Raw genomic sequence first — 21,649 nt, 5'->3', positions numbered from 1 at the left:
ACGCAGCAAGCACAATAGTAATGTTTGTTAAACCAAAATTCATAGAAAGGTTAAGCTTAACATAATCTTTCAAATGAACAATCGAGTTGTGCGCTTGCGCCGAGAATAAAAAAAGAAAATCGGAATGAATCTATACCAAAATAAAAACCGAACTTATTTGTCAACCCGATATATCGCAGGCTGAGCACGAGCCATCTGACTTAGGCTGGAAACATAGTGGAGCGGCGAGCAAAGCGGCGATGATAGCGAAGAGCGAAGCGGCGAAATCAAACACAAGTTAACATATGGGACCGCGCATAGTGGCGAGCAAAGCGAAGATAGAGCAACTCTATCTATTTCTAGTTTTTGTTTTTGCCGTTTTGCTCTTCGCTATCATCGCCGCTTTGCGCGCCGCTCCACTATGTTTCCAGCCTTAACCAATTAAATCTTGCATCACTTATACAGGTCTTCACTGTATTTGTATCCTGTATAACGTCTGGAGAGGTATGTTTGTATTGCTAGCAAAAATCCAAGAGTACTGATAATTTTTGAAAACAAGCAACTGCCTTGTTGAATATTGAGACCAAGGCAAGAATAAATAGCTGCAAAATTTATTTTATGAATAGTACGTTAAAGTGAAGACCTGTATAAGGACCTATATTACGAACATTCAAATAATTGGAGAAAAGGAATGTAATTTTTAATTGATAGCCTAAAAAATCGATTCATTTCTAAATAGTATGTTTACAAAAAAAGGTACATAACTAGAACATTTTCTGAAAATGCCGTTTTTGCCCATTTTTTTTCTTCGTATATCTCGAAATCTATTTAATCTGTGTTGTAGCAATAAAATTACAGTCATAAAGGAGTATTTAACTAATATTTTAAAGAAAATTCGGGAATTTTATCTTTTATAGAACAAAAATTGTCATAGTTGGGTGTGATGGAAGAAAATAAAGTGCATTTTCGTCTTATTTTGCTCTATTATTTTAACGTTACGCTTTTTCGTGGTTTTTGATGATCAACCTTTATACAACTGCCCTACCGGACAGTTTTAATTAAATTAAGGGTTTAAAATTTTTGTGGATAAAAAATATTAGGAATGATCAGTTACTATAGTAAATTACAACTGCAAATCATATTGAAGCCTCACGTTAGTATCTGCTCATTAATTGAAAAGCTGTTTTATCGCTGTAATATGCACCCGCTTTTGTTGAAATGGTGTAGTAATACCCTGCACAATGGCTACGTTTAACAGGGCCAGTATGTAAGGTAATTCCAAACTTCTTATACGCCTATCACCTTTTTAAGTGGTTACTCCTGTTGCTAGAAAGTTTCATGTACCTAAAAAATGGCTCTCGCAAGAAAGAATAGTTGAATTTGGAATTAAGGGGATGGGCCAAACTTTGGCACAATTCAAAATTTCAGTGGTAACGAGTGTCAGTGCGTTTTATCGGGCAGAAAAATAAAGGAAAAGTGGGCTTTGCAGACATTGTTGTTTGGAAAAGTAAATTTCTTATACAAAGTAGACTTGTATTAAAGACATCAATTTCTATATTTACAGCAGACTACATCAGCAAATAGTAATGTTGATGGCTAATCTGCGCCTATAGAAGGCAAAAAAAAAAAAGTAATAATACTGTACTTACAAACAAACCATGACTAGTCATTTAAAATTGCAAAAGTAAACAAGTATGGCAACATACTCTGCCATAAATGTCTTATATCACACGTAAAAATGACATATTTCTAATTATTGTACTTATGAACATGACTAGTCATTTAAAAGTAAAAACATACTTCAGTCATAAATTCCTTACATTATCACATTTAAAAATGAAACATTTCCAATTATTGTAGTTACAAATCATGACTAGTCATTTAAAAGTAAAAACATACTTTGCCATAAATTTTTTACACTATCACATTTAAAACAGGCACATTTCCAATTATTGTACTTCCGAACCATGACTAGTCATTTAAAAGTAAAAATATACTTTGCCATAAATTTCTTACATTATCACATTTAAAATTATTCATTTCTAATTATTGTATTTGTTGAATTATTTCTTACATTATCACATTTAAAAATGATACATTTCCAGTTATTGTACTACCACCATTGTACGAACTGGGACTAGTTAATTCAAACTTTAAAAGTAAAAATATACTTTGCCATAAATTGCTCATACTATCACATTTAATAAGATACAGGGCCATAATAGAACGCAGTACATCTCAGTTATGTGATCCGCTTAGTTATGTCTAACGCTTACTTCAGTGTGCACAGTCTATTCTATGTTAATATCCCGGGTAATATAACCAAAACACCATCTTGAGGATTTCCTTTCAACAAACCTACTTCCAAAATTAAGGAAAATTTATTAATTTTAACGTGACAAAAAATATTCTGTTTAATTTACTTTTAGAACTTCAAAAAACCTAACACTTGATTAGAAGTTCTCAATATGTTAGGGGTTGTTAAGAGAAATAGTTCATTCAAGGCTTTGGAAAGAAATTTCCCTTGAAGTGAATGAAGGAAAACGATTTCTTAAGTATTATACGGCCATAATTTGCTGCTAAGAAAAGAGATCCGAACAACTCTATTCCTCAATTACAATCGCTCTAATTATTTCTTTAACGGGCGCGTAACTTCATTCTGAGTAGATCTTACATCAAAAACATTGTAGATACTTTTCAATTAATTCTAACCGTATGAAAGAAGCACTTTTTGCGTCTAGAAGAAATTATGTCTTTATTTACATTAATTCCAGCAGGATTTAAAGAGAATTTGCAGGTATAAAACGCAAAAAAAAAGTTTAAAAAGAACAAAGGGTGAATTTAAAATTAACAAGTTGCTTTCTAGCATTGTATTATCCGAATAAATACAAAAGAACGAAAAGGTTATTTAAAAAATAATCATAATTTGTACAGAGTTTAAAGCGAAGAAAATTAAAAAAATGGATATAAAAAAAAGTGATTAAAATTCTAATTCCACCCTTTCTAAGCTTTGAATGATTTCATCGTCTGAATTATCCAGTGACTCTCGTCCTTGTGACCAAGATGGCGATGGAGTAAAACTATTATTCATCGGTCTAGAATTTATTTTCCAATCATAAATATCTTCCTTATTCGTCAACTGGTTAAAATTCAGTTGTCTTAATCGTTCTTCTCTTAAAACAGACAATAATTTTTCTTGACAAATTACAGCTCTGTTCAATGGCATATTTCTCAGTTGTAGAGCTACACTTTTTCCAAATAAATCAAATTCATCATCTTTACATTTATTAGCGTTATGAGGTTTATTGATAATGCTACTATCGAGTGAAGAACGCTTCTTAGTAAATGTTATAGGCGCCTTGAAACAATTATTCGTATTATTCCCGGACCAGTTTATATTTGACTGAGAATTTTCATTATCTACCAAACATTCTGCTCCTGGGCTAGTTCCTACCTGTGTAGAAATTGAAACCTAGAAAAACAAAGAATCCTAAATGTAATAAAAGTATTCGGCTTAAAAAACAACAGGTAATAAAATTATGTGCGATTAATTTGCCTAAATAAGAGTTGTATTTAGTTATTTAAACCTCTGACAATTCTGTTTCCAGATCTAAAGCGAACTTCATTCCTGTTCCTCGAATTATTTTATTTATTGATCCAAGAGAGCGCGCCTACAGAAATAATCTTATCTCTTTTCTAAATAAAATCAGGACACTACACTAAATTATCACGGTCATAAGGGGTGGTTAAATTTAAAAACCAAATTCAATTTATTGCCTAATTCAGAAGTATTTTTTATTTATTTTTACCAAGGTCGTCTTTTAGGGCTGTAAAAAACATATTTACAGAAACATTTTATATAATTCGATGGCCTAAAGTACACTTTAACAATTATTTTTCATCTTATAGAGAATTAATTACCAATTATACAATTTTTACACGATAGCTAGTACGAAACTGTGTATTAACTAACTCCTCAAAGCACAAGAGTAAAAAAAAAACTGTCCCAACATATTTCTCTCCTGCAGAATCGATTTTAGATTTTATTCGAAGTTTATTGAGTAAAATTTGGTCTTTTCTGAAGGAATATGTTATAAACAGAGTTAACAAATTTAATAAAACTCATTTATTCAATTAACACGGTTAGGAAAATTTTCTAGTAAGATAAGATAAGATAATAGATGGGACGGGACCTTACGCCCCACGGCACCGCAGCCACAGAAGACTTATTGTGCCAGCCCCTTCTTAGTTCTAGTAAGCGAACCCTCCCCTCCTAAAGAGGTTGAGGACCTTCCCTACAAGTTCTTTTTGCGCTACTATCTCCTTCGGCCTCAGCGTTCCAAAGGTTTCATAGCGCAAACGCTCGATTGCAACGCAATCGAACAGCAGGTGAGAGGCCGTTTCCTCCTCTTCCTGACATAATCTGCACAATGGTTCCGAGCTAATAAGCCCCACCTTGCGTAGATGCTTCCTGAACCTACCGTGCCCCATGAATAGGCCTGTAATCAGAGTAATCTGATTTCTACCCAAACACAGGGTCTCTTTGGTTCTTTGATTACACAGCCAAGGCATCATGGTCTTGCTGTGTTTAACCCCTGGACACATCACCCAGTTCTTTTCGTGCTCCCTCCAGATCCAGTCTCTGAGGGCCGCACGAATCGAACCCCTGGTGATCCCCAGGACAGGCTCCGGACCGATAAAAGGAGTGTTAGATCCATTCCTGGCCAGATGATCAGCTTTTTCATTCCCTACAATACCCATATGACTTGGCACCCATTCCAACCGAACTTTGTTGTCCGCGCCAGTAGTTCTAGGGCTTTCCTGCATTCCCAAACCAGGGAAGAGGTCATTCTGAAGGATACAAGAGCCTTCAGTGCAGCCTGGCTGTCCGAAAAGATGCGAATCTCCCTATTCCTAGGTTCCATCCGCAGGTTTTCCTCAGCACAGTAATACAGTAATTAAAAATATTTTAATACCCTTCTATAATAAGAGAGATATGATCAACAAGGAAAAAAAAATTCAGTTGATTCAAAAGTGGTAGAAACGTATGGTGTACAATAGGGTAATTAAAAAAATGATGACTTTTAAATTTTAAAGAGTGCCGAGCAGAAACTCAAAGTTCATTTAAAAACAAAAAGTTTCGTCCATATTAGAGCAAAATCGATTAATATTTGGAGGTCGCTACCACTGATCAAAATTTTTTTTTTTTTTTATAAAAAATCCTTATTAAAGGTTTTGTATCTTTTCAAATTATTAGCAAAACATGTAATTGAACTAAGTTTATTTAAATGTATTTGGCTATAAAGACAATCATTTTGATGGCCTTTTTATTTTCAAAGTTATGAAATAATTAAAGAAGCTGTATTTAAAAAAAAAAATATTAAGAAAAATATACATTTTTGAAAAATTTCGATTAATTAACGTTAAAATCACTTCATTTTTTATGTGTTTCGTACAGAATTTAAAAAACAAATAATTTTGGTTACTGAAACGTCTAAATTAGAGAATATTTTGCATTTATTGTTATAATTTGAAATTGATTGATTGATAGTAAATTTAATTCAATAAGGATTTTTTTTTATAAAAATTTTTTGATCAATGGTAGCGACCTCTAAATATTAATCGATTTTGCTCTAATATGAAACTTTTTGTTTTTAAATGAACTTTGATTTTCCGCCCGGCGCTCTTTAAAATTTAAAAGTCATCATTTTTTTAAACACCCTAGTGTACGTACAACTTTGTATCAATGCTTGTTTATTTCAAAAAATTTATTATACTCCATGGCCAAACCTCAACACTTTACTAAGTATGAAAAAATTGATTCCAACTTTAACAAGCACACAAATATGACAGAAAATGACGCTATCTTTTTATTAAATCTCAGCCACAAATGTTTCTAGTTCTATCAAACGAAAAAAATCTAGCTTAATCGAAATTTGGTTTGATTAGTTAGTTTTCATTTTTTATATAATAAAGAATGAAAGATACCTTATCAGTGGATGATCTCACAACGTATGAGTGTCCTAAATCCGTGGCCGTCAGTTTTTGACTATTAATTACGACATCGATCCATTTTGGTGGAAGGTTTTCTTTATATTTTTCTAAATAATCTTTTTCAATTTGAAAGGCCCATACACCGTTACATTTATCTTCTACCATCTAAAATAATAAAATTAAATTATTACATAAATAATTGGCAACTAATCACAAATTTGCCTCACAGATCAAATCTAATTTATATTCTACTAAACTAGGAGCTGTTCAGTACATGCCTTGGCGATTCGAGTTAAAATTAAATCGACATCACGTGTAACACCAGAACTTTTTGATGAGTTCTTACTAATTTCAAAATATGTTTTATTGGTGCCTTCTTCCAACGCTTTTAGAGGATCTCGAGTTTCTTCTGGATATGTTGTAAATTGTTGTTTACCTATATTCTGAAATAAATTCATTGACATAAGTAACTGTGAGCCACAAATATACTTTCCGCGATAAGTAATAAATTGAGGAAGTTTCGGTACTTTAAAAGATTTCGGGCATAGTAGTTGAAACAAATATTAATAGTTGAGTTTGTGCCTTCGAAACCTAATTGAAAATAAAGAAGTTAAGGCCTGCCAGAAAATTCTTTTCGAATTCTTTGCTGGTAAACAAATGAATTCTTTTGCGAAAAAAGTTAAAAAGTATTCAGAGTGAGATAAACACCCAATTTTTGTGTAAATTCTTGAAATTTCGAGTTATAACTTAGTAGTATTGAAATAGTAAACTTTTAAGAAGTTTTTCACCTCTAAATACGGCATTAATTGCACGTGGAATAAATAATATATAAGTTTAAATTAAATTCCAATATCGGTAATATATTCTTTAGTCAATTGTTTGTTGTGGTGCCTAAATACCGGGATTCGAATAATATGAGGCGGTGGAAAAATTACAAAAATTAAATTAAAATTAAACATTATTTTTTTTTTAAAAAAAACTTTTCGCTTTACCTCAGCGTACCCCGAATTATATGCTTTATTTGGAAACGAGATTAAAATCCATCTATGCATATACCCTACAATTGTACATTATGTACATATTAAAGATTTTAAAACTCGTAAATACCAAGCTTACACAGTAAATTGTCAATAAGGTACTGAAAAGAAAATTGTATTGGAACAGAATGTGGTTGGGCCTCGCTGGGAAATTCGAGCGTGTAATAGAAATTGTAAGTGGTGGTGTCCAGGAACTATCCGTGAGAATGGGTAGCATTATGGAACAGGTGGGTCGTGGACATAGTGAAGATATGACATCTTGTTCGGAGTGCTGCTATAGTCTTTATAGAGAGTTGCTGTTAGAATTATATATCTTAGATTTCTGATGAGAAAAAGTTACCTATGATGAGATTGGTGTTTCGGATAAAGTCATACGCTGGGTCTAAATTATAACCATGAACCTCTGCATTTTGTGTAACTTAAAAACTATGGAAGACGTTGTGTGTGCCTAATACTTGCGGAGTATCGTTTGAGGTATTTTGACAAGATTCTACTGGCTAAATAAAAGAATATTTAAACTGTAAGGATTTGCACAGCCTTTGTTTGTATGTTAGAACCATACAGAGGTTTTCTTGTCGATTACAATGGTTAGATAATACTATAGCATGGTTAATCACACAATCATATAGTTGTGTATGTGTGTGATTAGACGTATATAGTAAATATATTAGTAAATAAATAGGTAAACATATTGTATTCTGGCAGAATAAAAACTTGCTTTATGCTTGAGTGCGTGTTGGCACTGACTTGATTATTTTGATACATAATTAAATTGAATATTCAATATTTCTAGCTTGTTTTTTGTTTCTAATTGTTTCCAATATCACCTTTTTACGTTGCTTCACTAATATAAGTTAATTTGAGTTTTATGTACATCTTAAAAGTTTAAAGGCTAACAACTAGGCGTACGAATTGTCAGGATATTTTTTTTTTTTTTGGTAAATTTTGTATCATAATATTTTAATAAAATAAACACATTATAATTATTTTATCAAAACTCCAGCCACAAATGTTTGAGTTCATCAATAAATAGAAAACATCTAGTTTAATCAAAATTTGGTTTGATTAAATAGTTTTTATTGTTTGTCGAAAATATAATAAAGAATGAAGATACCTTATCAATGTATAACCTCACAACGTATGAGTGTCCTAAATCCGTGGCAGTTAGTATTTGACTATTAATTACGTCATCGATCCATTTTGGTGGAAGGTTTTCTTTATATTTTTCTAAATAATCTTTTTCAATTTGAAAGGCCCATACACCGTTACATTTATCTTCTACCATCTAAAATAATAAAAATAAATTATGACATAAATATTTGGACAACTAATCACAAATTGCCTAATGGATCAAATGTATAATTTATATTCTACTGAACTGAAGCTGTTCATCAATACATACCTTGGCAATTCGATTTAACATTAAATCGACATCATGTGTAACAGCATAACTTTTTGATGAGTTTTTACTAATTTCTAAATATGCCTTTTTGGTACCTTCTTCCAACGCTTTTAGAGGATCTCGAAATTCTTCTGGATATGTTGTAAATTGTTGTTCACCTATACTCTGAAATAAATTCATTGCATAAATAACTGTGAGCCACAAATTTGGTTTTCGGTACTTTAAAAGAAGATTTCGGGCGTAGCAATTGAAAAAAAAAAAAAAAAAATGTTAACAATATTTGTAGCTACCATGATAAAATTAATCTACTTCCTAATAAGGATTTATTTTCAGCAGTTTTTGATTCTGACCTAGTAAAACTCAATTTTGGAGGCGAATGAAATGGTTAAGAAGCGAAAGTGGGAGATCTCAAGCTCGAATCCCCTCGTGTAGCTACTGTTTATTAATAGTTGAGTTAGTGCCTTCGACATCTAATTGAAAAGTAAGACGTTAAGGCCTGCCTTAATTACTTTTCGTATGCTTTGGGAACTGTTATAGTTCCGATAATTCTTAAATAAGGAACTTGGAGGAGTAACAGGAACCAAAGTGATAAGTACACCTTTACTTAGCGTCTTGAGCAAAATATGACCCTCGATCTTAGAAAATAGAAGCATTTTTGAAAATTAGCTACAATACAGAGGAAATACACAAAAGAAGAAAGTCTTTGTCTCCCTACTGATTTGTCTAAATAATAGATGCAGCAGGTGCTAATTTTTCCCAGTTATTGATTAAAAAATAAATAAAAATCAGGTTATTTGTTATTCACAATCTCCAAAAAAATAAAATGCAATCAGTGAATATGATAAAAAAAAGACTTCATGGCTGAATCAGCTTGAGGAGAGAAGCTGCCCACCAGCAAGACTCTCGCTGGAGTTTCTTGTACTATTGAAGCTGGTCACGAGGCCAACAGCGTTTCAATCGTCGGGGAGGACGATCTGGAATCGTTTTAGAGGCGAGATTTCGAACAAGAGGATTGGTACAGAATGGAAGAGAGTCAAAGAATTTTCTATATTTAGATTCGTCAGTTACGTATTAGATCTTGAGGTCGTATGGAGGGTGGAGTTAGAGACATAAAATGGAGAATCCATAATCTGACGGAGTATTTTGGATTGGAAGGACTGGATCTTTTGTGAATTAGAAAGTTTGGCTGAAGCCCACAGTTCGAGTCCGAAAGTCCAGATCGGTTTAAGTACGCAGTTGTATATTAATCTTTTATGTTCCAGTGACAGTTTAGATTGTCTGCCAATTATTCGCAGTAGTAATTTATTTCGTCGGTTGAGTTCAAGCTACATTTAAATGGTATGTTTAATTATATTGCGAGTTTATAGAGCAAAAGATACAGCGAGGAGATTAAACGCTTTTAACGAGAGACAAAGAATGATTTTCAGAAACCAAATTGCTGATTAAAATTCAACATTGGTCTCAATCCTCATGTTTCATTAAATTGGCTCTTTCGACAAACTTGCATAAAGCAAGTTGGGACAATCAATTTTCACGAAAAGAGCTAGAAAATTTATGAACTAGAAATTTAAGCTTTCTCTTTGAAAATTAGCCTCATAAATTAATTATTAGATTTGTTTCTAAGCAAAAAATGCGCATTTTCTACAAAAGCAACATGTTGCTTAAAAAAAAAAAAAAAAAAAAATTCTAGCGGTTTAGATATACTAATAATAAACACTGAAAAGATGCTATATTCTTACCGTATAAGAACGTTCGCCAGGTTTCGAACATTTGACAGATACTGTACAAATAATATTTCCACATTTCTGTTGAGAAAGAGAAATTTCAGGTTGTGGCCATCCAAGATCCTCAGCATAATCCAATAGTACATAATAATAGGAATCTTCACTCATATTTTTAGGAATCGGCAGAGTAGTCTTAAAGTTTGCTGAATTGTTAGCCTACAAGTAATCCCCCCATAAAAATAAAATATACTGAATCAATCACCTTAACTTATATTACCTTGAAACATAAAGACAAAGATTTAGTTAAATTAAATTTTATAGAGATTTAAACTATACTACTGATTGTAATTCATTCCTTTAAATACGCTAATAACAAATAGCTAACATGCTACCTTTAATTTGAATCTGAATTTCATTTTCTGCCCATTCTAGAAATTAGTTACCTGCATAAGTGGAATCATTCAAAGGAAAAAATAAAATTATTTCGTTGAAAAGAATATACTAGAAACATTTCTTGAAATTCAATATTAAAAGATTATACTAAGACAACATCTGTTTTTATTAAGGAGTGGCCAAACACTAAAGCTACTATAGCGAAACAAGCTGAGCAACTACAACTTAAAAAAAAAAAAAAGCTGATAAAATAATAAATATCAAATAAAATAGCCTCTTCAAATAAACAAGTTGTTTCAAGCTTTTGAAACAACTTTACACTTCATGAAGAGGAAAACAGTTTTTTAGATGCAACATGTGACATGCTAGATAGCGTATCATTCGGAAATAAGAAATATCTAAGTAATGTAGTCAAGAAGTTGAGCTCCATTTGTAGATAATCGAGTTCATAATTTTCGTTATAACACTGTTCTAACATCTTTTAAATATTAGATTATGTTTACTTCGATATTTAACTTAATTTTCGCAGCAGCTTGTGCCTAAAAGGATTGTTCACTGAATGCAAATGAATATATTAAAACAACACAAAATTAACCAAACCATGTTAGTGATAAGTGCTAATGAAAAATGCTAAAAAATGAAGTACTAATAACATTTTTTTTCAAAATCCACAATAATCAAGAGTTCTTAAACAGTATTAAACCATACCTGCAAATATTTTTCCAAATAATGTAAGTTGCTTGACATTCCTATGAGGTGCAATGGAAAACAAAGTTCTTAAATTACGTTTTAAAAATTCAAAATAATTGCAATTAAATTTCATAATTAAATTAAATCTAATTGTTACAAAAATATCTGTTTCGAATAATGATTTCAAACGGAAATAACAACTTCTTAAAAAGTTTAACTTTTCTTATCTCGTTAGACGTTATCAGTGTAGATGTAAAATTTCAAATTTTTATGCTTAAAACAAAAATCAAAACTAATGGAGACCCATGGACTGAACAAGAAACAATATCTACTATTGGTTCAAATAAGTCATCATCAAGTGATATTATTGAAATTATTAATAATAATAAAAATTGATGAGATTCTACAAATAGGTTAGGCATCTGAGCTAAAAATTTTGTGCAAAAACAAGATAATGGAAGGAGAAGGGAGAATGGGACCTACCTCCACTCGTCCAATAACATCTCATTGAACCAGGAACCAAAATACCGAGGAAAGAAATCATTTTCCAGTGGATATCCCGACATTGTGGATTAGTTAGTAATGAAAAGCCTGATGCATCAGTTCACGAAGGATCCCAGATGCCCACCCACCTCAAGCAGAACTCGCAACAATAAAAAGCTATTTCGAGAATGCAATAAAAGCAAAAGATGCAAAGGAATCTGAATGGTAACAATGGGAACTACTGAGGACCAAGAATAAGTACCTACCACACTAAGCACCACAGGAGTATCTACCTAGGCATGTTGTCGTACCAGGCTATAAAGCAATAACTGGCTAGTATACATCTTTGAACCTTTACCAAAACAAGCAGTTAGTATGAATAAAACTTTTAGATACTGTCCAATTATTTCAGAAATAATATGTTTATTATAATTTGAACTGACTTACAATAAATACTAAAATTAAAATAGTAATCCTAATTATAAACATCGTTTAAATGAATCATTGAAATAAAAAAAAGAGTTGCTAAAAAATATAATTTTACCTTCTGTGCGGAGGTGTTTAATTTCTTTTTTGTTGATAATTGTTCTTCTGACATAGATGGCGGAACTGGTTGTTGTAGAGGAAACTGTTGAGACGATTCTAAAGCTGGTTGATTCATTAAGGGTGGCGGATGAAATATTCGCATTAATGGTGACATTACTGGCCTAGATGGCGGTATAAGTGGTAAAGGATGGGATTGTGGTGGAAAATAAATTTGTGCTGAAGTTGGTACGACCGTGTAAGGATATTGTGGTGAAGGAGATAATACATTTGAATTAGTAAATTGGGCAGAAACTGACGTAAAATTTGGAAGACTAGGTAGTGGAAGAAGAGGACTTTTTGAAGGGTTGTAAAAAATTGGAGGAGGTTTTCGGTTTCTTGTTTGAATATCTTTCTAAAAAACAAAACAAAAAATTGATTAGATTGTGTTATTTTTTGTTTCTTAAATATCTTATTATTATTGGTATTAACTGTTTTATTTATTATGACAGTTTATTTAACTATCTGACGGCAACATTAATTAAAAACTTATAGTCATTCAAATGATAGCTTATTTTCTAATACACAATACATATATTTTTTTAAACTTTTACAATATAATTTTTAAAATGTAGAAATTCCACAATATCTCTGCCGAAAGATTATTCCCGCTGTATAATAGTAATAATAATTAATAATTGGACATTTCTTTTAATACGACATTCCTATAAAACTACATGTGTGCCAATCAGTGAACTATATTTACAAAAAAATTTGTCGGTGCTAAACGGTGCTTGCTACAATGAATATGTCTCGCGTCTTGAACAAATTGTTTCTCTAAATGTAAAACCTTTCTGGTCTTATAATTAGGTCGTTGTGAAATAAACCTTCTATTCCAAACTTTTCCACTTTTTTTGAAAAGCTGGTAAGAACTCTTTTACCATATGATTCGTGCACTTTGCCTCTCCCCCTGAAATAAATGTTCTATAGCTCAGGAAGGCAGTCAAAAAAAGTTTATAAAGTTAGTGAGATTTAAACTTGGCCTTGCTAGGATTGATTGCAACACTGAATTAGGCGCATCCTCCATTTTCCATAATTATCCTGCAGACTTCAGTAATTTGAAACCATATTTATTTCCAACCTCCTTTACAACAACTCTCGCTTTTAAATTTTAATCTACCTTCTTACCATATTCGAAGTACCTTAACTTTTAATTCACAATACCACAAATATAATTCCTTAAAATATTCCAGCATATCAAGATTGATGAATCAAGCTAACTCTCCATCTTATCTTTTTTCTGCTTCTACACCATAAGACGGCACTATTCAAATACAGTCATCCCTCGCTACTTCACGGTTCATTTATCGCGGCCTCAGTACATTGTGGATTGTTCAAAAATTCAAAATTGAGAAATTATGGCGCGAAAGTTGCCCACACGCCAGCAAAAGGCAGGGAGTGCCCAAAAAATTCAAAATCCACATCTCTGATTGGCTGCTAGCATCCCGCCCTTTTGATATCCCTCCCGACTCGGGAATCTCGCAAGCTGATTGGCCTAGACGTTTCCAGCGAAGACAACCGCGCTCATTCAAATCAATGTTTGATCTCGAGGTGTGCTAATTTTTGCTGTTCTCTTGTGTCTTTTTGTGCAAAATAGTGCTTGTGACGCCCTTGAAAATGGTTCCTAGACGTCCTCCACCCTCTAAATCCTCTAGTGAACCAAAGAAGAAGAGAAAAATGATGAAAGTCAAACGAGAAAGTTAATTTATTGGACATTCTTAAGGCAGGCCATAGCTATGCGTCTGTTTTACACATTATTTTATGTATGTTATTTATACTATTAATATTTTATTTACATGTTTGAAACTATTCTTTAATGTTCTAATGATAACATATGCACTTATATGGTTTCATATACACTTATTGATATTATACATACACTAAAAATGTACATGTGTTAAAAATGAGAGGGTGACACTACTTCGCGGTTTTTCACTTATCGCGGCCGGTTCTGGTCTCTATTAACCGCGATAACTGTATAAGCTTATAACTGTTACAGACGATATTATTCTTATTTTATTATAAATTTATTAATTGTATATTTTAAACTAAGTATTTTTTGTATATTGTAAATGGGACTTGCCCGTATAAAGTTATAAGTAAAGTATATACAGGGTGACCAAAGTTATATGCTCCACCCACTTTTTTTTTAACGGCGGAAAATTTCGAAAAAATAAAAAACATGTATTTAATCATTTTTAGTCTAGTTTATTTTCAGTGATTGACCCATTGTTTTAAAACCCGGAGATACAGCATCCAACTTTGTTTTTTCAAATGGAATGTTATATTTTTTTTGCATATTTTTATAGTATTTGAGCTCCTAAAAAAAACACAAAAAATTTTTTTGAAATCGGTTAGGTTTTTCAAAAGTTATGGTAATTTAAAATATGAAAAAAAAAATTCAGTTTATTGTCAAAATTACGTTATTTTTCTTAAAGAATCTGTTCAAACTGGGCACAATCAACGGATAGACAAGCCAAAACTCTGGACTCCCACGCTTCGCTTGTAGCAGCATTTATGGTGGCGAAGTCAAGATCTAGGCAGGCTAGAGTTATTCGACGTTCAGGTTGTTTATTCAACAAACGTTTCGTGTGGAGTTTTAGGAAATCGGCCCATACTTCTACAGAGAACTTAACTGGTGCAAGGTACCTAACTTTTTTTAAGAGACATTTTGCCAGTTCTGCTTGAAGATGTTCCTCTACAACGTCGGCTAGATATGTATTTTCAACAAGATGATTGCCCGGCACATAATGCGAGAGTTGTTCGAGGTTACCTGGACAGAAATTTTCATGAAAAGTTCTTAGGGACTCATTGTCCCATCCAATGGCCACCTCGACCACTGGACTTAACCCCAATGGACTATTTTTTGTGGGGATATCTAAAAAATAAAGTGTACAGTAACCTTAATCCCGTGGCTTCAGTCGATGATCTGAAACGTCGAATAACTCTAACCTGCCTAGATCTTGACTTTGCCACCATAAGTGCTGCTACAAGCAAAGCGTGGGTGTCCAGAGTTTTGGCTTGCCTATCCGCTGATTGTGCCCAGTTTGAACAGATTCTTTAAGAAAAATAACGTAATTTTGACAATAAACTGAATTTTTTTTTCATATTTTAAATTACCATAACTTTTGAAAAACCTAACCGATTTCAATTTTTTTTTTTTGTTTTGTTGTTTTCAGGAGCTCAAATACTATAAAAATATGCAAAAAAAAAATATAACGTTCCATTTGAAAAAACAAAGTTGGATGCTGTATCTCGAGATACCGGGGTTTAGAACAATGGGTCAATCACTGGAAATAAACTAGACTAAAAATTATTAAATACGTGTTTTTTATTTTTTCGAAATTTTCCGCCGTTAAAAAAAAAATGGGTGGAGCATATAACTCTGGGCACCCTGTATATATAAGAAAAAAATAATTTTATAAATTACCAATTGTCGAGGGGCTGTTTTTGTTTCACTGTTTGATCGAATATGAGGCTTTCCAGAAGATGAAAACTTTGCTGAACCAGGTGCAAGTTTGCTTCTCAGTCTTGGAGCGCTCTTTGATATTTGATTAGAAAAAAAAAATAATTAATCACAACAAAGTAATGAGAGTTGATTACATTGTAAACTTAAAAAACAGGAAATTACATTGGATTTTCTGGACCTCTTCCTCCCACTTTTTCTCTGTTTGTCCACTAACTTTGTAATGTGTGTAGAACAGGCAGTTTCCTTGGCTTCCACTAATGTTTTTCCATTCACATTTTTTAAACTGATCTCAGGAATGGATTTTAAGAACGCATCTAGTGAGTTAAAACCTAATTTTTTGAATGGAATCGGTTCTCCCACCAACTGCTTGTAATCATCTACACAATTGAGAGATTATTACATAACCTTAGTTAGCATTTGAAATAACATTGTCTTCCAAGTTTAAAATTATGAAACTATTATGTGAAAACATATGGTTTATTGTAGGCGGACTTTTGAGTTACTACAAATTGGCGTTGCTATGTTCTAGCGGCAGTTATTGAAGTTGCGCTTTTGGTAAGATTTTTGGTTCTTTATGTATACTTGTACAGCAAAAATGAAGTGATTAAGTTGAATTTGTATTATCGTTTCGCGAAAATTTAATTTTTTAGGATATACTCGCAGTTGTCAGCCTCACACTCAACCGCAGTCATTTTGAAAGACCTTTTCTGTCGGAGTTAACTTCCTTAGGCTGGAAACATAGTGGAGCGGCGAGCAAAGCGGCGATGATAGCGAAGAGCAAAGCGGCAAAAACAAAAACTAGAAATAGATAGAGTTGCTCTATCTTCGCTTTGCTCGCCACTATGCGCGGTCCCATATGGTAACTTGTGTTTGATTTCGCCGCTTCGCTCTTCGCTATCATCGCCGCTTTGCTCGCCGCTCCACTATGTTTCCAGCCTTAGACGAAGGGTGCTTTGATGATTGAAGAGTACGAAACAGTGATCAAGGAAAAACCAAGGTTCTACGAGGGCCAGAGAGCAAAAGAAGAAGATGAAGAAGAGGCTATATGAAGTGGACTGTGTTTTATTTAGAAGTGCAAGGAGGCTAGCACTTTTTTTTAAATAAAGGAAATTATAATTAAATTAATTGTAGAATTTAAATTAATTCAATTAATATTTGCAACTAAAACTCAAAACGACAAATGTCCATGTGACAAAAAAAAATTTACATAACCAATTTACTTAATTTCTACCACTAATTACAGCTTTCAGTTATTAAAGGTACAAGTTTTTTACTAACGACTACACATACATATGTTAAAAAAGTCACACAGTTTAAACTAACCACAAAATTTAACATTGCAATGCAAATATTAACAATGGCGGGAACAATGAACTGCGGAAGATATCTGGAAACTCCCAACAATCGATATCAGGACTATTAGTTTCACCAATACTGGAAAAACTTTTGAAAATCGATATTTTTCAAGTATTCGAAAATAGCGCAACTAAAAGTCTAATAAAAAATGTCTTCCTATTGTACCATTTTGTAACTAACATTTATTATAAAATTGGTGGTCAAATAATTAGCGGAAATTTTTGCACTATTATGGGAGTTCAGCCAAGTTCTAAGACTGCTAACGTCAGACTAAAAAAAATCTCTTGAACTGAACATTACCTAACCTAAACCTAAATTTTAATTACTAATCCATCTTCCTATAACACTGACTTTTTACTGTTTTTTCCGATTTCTAATTTAGTTCAAATTACATATTCTTTTCGGGAGAAAATTACATAAGTTTTCGAGAGGGGAAACGATTAGCGGAATTGATTTCCATGCAAAGATCCCGGATTCGAATCCAAATCCTAGCTTAGATTTTCTCTTTCTAGGAACTTTTTCAGCTTCCAGACGCCAGCAGTGTACTGAAGAAAGCTCTGAGTTCTTGTGACCGCAGATGTTGACGTACAAGTTTAAATTGGAGTGCAGGAGGTTTTTGATTGTAAGCCCAAAGAAAGATTTAATGTCAAAATTGGTTACAATAATAACAAATCTATTTTTTACTGTAGAATTTATTCACAAATTATATTATTAGATCCTTTTTTATTTCATTAGCTAGAACAGATGTGAACCCACCATACATAGAATTGTTAACTGTAATATTTATTTTGATTGCAAGAAATAATGAGAATGAAATTGATTTCTGCTTGATCGTTCATTTTTTTTTTTAATTTCTGGCAGAGGAGCTGAATATAAATTTATCAACTTTTCATTTTTAAATTTTATTCTTAGTTAATTTAAAAAATAAAAAAAAAGTGGCAAAAACCTGTGGCATTTCCAGGCTTCAACATGTACCCAACTATGTGATCAAAGAAAAAGTAAGAGTAAAACCTGGCAATAATTGATCAGAAGAGAATGTGATGTGGTTCGGACACTCATTAAGTGATGATGTCCAAAGAAGGCGTTTTTGTACAATACTTAAGAGTTTTGCGATTATTACTATTACCAGCACTGTAGTTTGCTACAATATCATATTCATTACCAAATAGATAAACTGGTTCAAGTTTAACGATTCTCAATCTACAATCAAGAATTGCAATCGTAGTTCAGAACTCAAAATTAATTAGCGAGGGTATATGTTTACAATACTCAAGAGAAATCCGGTTCTTAACGCTTGGACTGTGTAAACAGAATAAAGGAAAATGACGAATGCGTCCGGCATCCTCACGATACAGAGTTATCTTATATACATTTATAAAAATTATATAAATTATTATAATTTTATACAACATAAATATATTAATTTTAACAACTTCGATGAAGTTATCTTTGAACTTCTATTCATTTAAACCAAATTCTATATAAAACCTACAACTCCATGAACGTAAGTTCGACTGCAAACTATCATGCATCTTGAGAAAATGAAATTTAGGCAGAAGTATTTTTATTTTATTTTATTGCTGGTATACTGTATAGTTTAGTTTACTGGAGTTGATTTAATAAGACAAAATAGTAAAGCTTTAAGCGAGACAGAGCAATCTTTGCCACGAAAAGACCAAAGCCATTTTTTTTTTTTTACAGAACTTTTACAACAAAAAAATTATAAAAATTTTCTTTAAGAGCCTTATTCATAATACGAACTTGGTAAGTAAGAAGGAACAAATCAATCAAAAGATGCTTTCCTATTTAAAAAACACAACTCAAATTGGTATCTTTACTTAATATGTATGTAACCATTTTTGATTCTACAAAAGGCAATAAATTAGTTTAAATAATAATAATAATAGGATTGCGCCGATTCCAGATTAAAATGGTTTGAAGGTTTTTAAATCAATTATTTAAAAAAATCCTCTGAAGATGTATATACCAAAAACTAAGTTAAATTTTTTTAACGATGGCTACAAGCTGACAGGTTTGATTCAAATTACTGTGTTCAAATTAATACTTGGTAGAAATAACTAAATTTCATATTTACTGTTTACGCTATTCACTGGAATTCCACCCTGCGATGATATTAGGCAAGATCGTAGGTTTGTTATCACTTGTTTTCTATACTGATCAGAATCTTGCATTCTAAAAATAAAAAATAAAAATCACTAAGAACATACATGTGGACTCTAAAAGCATATGTGGACCTGCAAGTCCACTTCATTATCTTCAAAAACTTTCAACCAAATGTCAGTATAATTTTATTACCTTAACTTGTCTCATGAAGTGAGTTTTACTAAGTAAGACACAGTAGGGATGTAATTAAGAAATAATATTGGCACTTATGGAAAGTTTAATTCCGTGTTCAATACCACAATGAAAAATGTTACATCTGAATCTTGCCATGTGCTAACTCCAAAAACCATATTCTTGAAATTTTGGCTGATAGTACTAAGCTTTCTTTCAATTGGTTACGTACTATCAAAAATATCGATTATAATAAATCGTTTTAAATTTCACAGCTATCTTTTAAATACGATTTTTGTATTATTATTTTTTTTAAATTAGTCACTAAATTTAAACGTCTAAGTATATTTTATTGCAAAAAAAGACACATTCAAACTTTTAAAAAAATATTTATTAAAAAAAGATTCTTTTCTTGAAATAATATTAACTATTGGAAAAAATGGCTGATTTGAGCTAATAAATTAAAGCTGTATTATTTGTTAAAAACTATAAAAAAATAATTTTGTATAGCTCAATAAATGGCTTATTTATTTATTTTATTGGGAAAAAATGATTTTGAGAGGTTCAAATTGCTGATTTAGGGAATAAATTTTAAAAAAAGCTGGACCATAAAGTACATATGTATGTATATGATTTCTGCTTACATCATTTTTCTTCCCAAACCAAATTCTCACTCCACTCACTTTTTAAGGTTATAGGTTCAACTAATTTAATTAATTAATTGAAATAATAGTTAATTAACTAATACATTCAACTAATGCCTTCACTTACTGAGCTACATAAACAAAAAGTTAATTAACCTTTCTTTTATCGACAAATTTTCTAAAACTTCTTTTACCTTAAGTAAATGATTTTGCATTAAGTACATTTTCTCTTTGAGCCCAATTTATTCATGCGGAAATCGGTAAATATAGCTATTTAAGTTGTCTTTTATTACATATTTAACTTAAGAAAGCTCTAGGCCTCCCAGAGGAGGCGAAGTTTCTTATACTACAGTACTAAATGGGACCTCCTAATTCGAAAACAGCTGATAACAATCAGGTAAGTAACTGCTTGCGTGATATTGTCAGCAGTAAAATAGGCTTGCGCAACATTCATCAGATCTCGACGTCCTCTTCACGTTAACCTTTTGTGAGTTTTATATACATACATAAATGAAGAGTGACGATCGTTAACTACTAGTCCAAAGTTTTCGATGTATACTCCTTGAGAACATACTCTCTAAGAGCTGAGTTTCAGGCCTGTAAACTTACCTTTAAGTTGCCTATTAAGGATGATTGAAGAGCTGTGATGCCAGCCACTTAACATAGCTGAGCTTTAGTATCTAAATAGTAACTTCTGCTAGATACGACCGCTTTCGTTGCTGAAAATAGAACTTTATTGATCGACCTTTCGATAGACCAAATAGTAGTGCTACCTGTCTCTCTAAAGATAATTTAAATGGAAAAAGCAAGTAATGAAGTGTGGTCCTTGCACTGTGGCTCTCTCAATTTGCAGCATTGTCTGTTTTTGCAAAAAAAAAAAAAAAAATGCTGTGTAAACGAGGCTGTACGTACGTTTTCGTTTGGAATTATGTATCCCTCTTTGGTTGTGCTGCTATATCACTTCGATTTCACTCTATTTTTGTTGATAATGATTTTATTTTTTTTGAGAGTTCACATAATACTCAGTTATTTTTCTATAAAGATTTTTAAGGTCTTGTCGGACATTAGTATCTCACTTTACAAAATGTCCATTTCCATAGAAATAATAATAATAAAAAAAAATGTATCTGAAAGCAATTTGCTATATTTTGATTTTAAATTCATCAAACCACTTTTATTTAATTGAGTGAGTTTCAAATTCAAATTACTTTGTCTTATTTTTCTGCGGACCATGCTATTCTATCAGCAAATGTTAATTCAAAAACTAAGTCTTTCAATTAATAATTTTTTTCATATTTATATAAGCGATTGCTAAAAAGTTGTAATATTATTTTTAACTTAAAAACATACACTGATGGATATAGTCTCATAATTAAGTGCAGTTTTATCAAAATTATAAACTCAAATTTATAAAAGACGTACCAATTTTAAGTCAAGTAATAAAGAGATTCAGTTACCTTTTGTAGCATAATTGGGTTTCACAATGAAAAGAAAAAATACCTTATAGAAATTTAATGCTAAGTTAAAAATTCTAGGACATATTTGTAGACGTACTCAGTGATCTCACTGTCTGGGCGGTGCTTCTTTAACGTCAGTTGACG

The 21,649-nt window shown here is 31.9% G+C and overlaps 1 protein-coding gene and 1 long non-coding RNA gene across 4 annotated transcripts; one reads left to right on the top strand and one right to left on the bottom strand.

The window, feature by feature from the left end:
- Positions 1-1,072: 1,072 nt before the first annotated feature.
- Positions 1,073-16,956, top strand: LOC141457266 (uncharacterized). 2 transcript variants are annotated; one of them, XR_012460288.1, is made up of 4 exons: positions 1,073-1,251; positions 16,240-16,308; positions 16,404-16,482; positions 16,695-16,956. It is a non-coding gene; the product is annotated as an uncharacterized lncRNA (long non-coding RNA). The 2 variants fall into 2 exon arrangements; XR_012460287.1 differs by lacking the exon at positions 1,073-1,251 and having other exon boundaries at positions 16,124-16,308; positions 16,695-16,953.
- On the bottom strand, positions 1,492-21,099 carry LOC141457256 (uncharacterized). Of its 2 annotated transcripts, none has more exons than XM_074133966.1 (11): positions 20,961-21,099; positions 19,205-19,302; positions 15,916-16,130; positions 15,715-15,825; positions 12,247-12,639; positions 10,152-10,352; positions 8,413-8,577; positions 8,125-8,295; positions 6,252-6,416; positions 5,968-6,138; positions 1,492-3,451 (listed from the first exon to the last, which is right to left on the bottom strand). In XM_074133966.1, the coding sequence occupies exons 2-11, from the start codon at positions 19,299-19,301 to the stop codon at positions 2,960-2,962; spliced, it is 2,181 nt and encodes a 726-aa protein (XP_073990067.1). In that variant the 5' UTR covers position 19,302; positions 20,961-21,099; the 3' UTR covers positions 1,492-2,959. The 2 variants fall into 2 exon arrangements, with proteins under 2 accessions (XP_073990067.1, XP_073990066.1); XM_074133965.1 differs by lacking the exon at positions 20,961-21,099 and adding an exon at positions 19,426-19,636.
- Positions 21,100-21,649: the final 550 nt, after the last annotated feature.

The sequence above is a fragment of the Rhodnius prolixus genome, unplaced genomic scaffold (assembly GCF_049639745.1).
Source record: "Rhodnius prolixus isolate KJV_2025 unplaced genomic scaffold, Rpr scaffold_10, whole genome shotgun sequence".
NCBI classification, from domain to species: Eukaryota; Metazoa; Arthropoda; class Insecta; order Hemiptera; family Reduviidae; genus Rhodnius; species Rhodnius prolixus.
Note: the sequence above shows the minus strand (reverse complement) of the source record. Positions and strands in the feature narration are given on the sequence as shown.

Bases quoted from the DNA above. Each gene is read 5' to 3' on its own strand.
- LOC141457256 (XM_074133966.1), bottom strand. From the start codon at position 19,301: ATGCAAGATTCTGATCAGTATAGAAAACAAGTGATAACAAACCTACGA. The intron at 6,417-8,124 runs GTATCTTCATTC...AATTTATTTCAG, and splicing joins TGAGGTTATACATTGATAAG to AATATAGGTAAACAACAATT. The intron at 3,452-5,967 runs GTATCTTTCATT...TTGTTTTTCTAG, and splicing joins TGAGATCATCCACTGATAAG to GTTTCAATTTCTACACAGGT.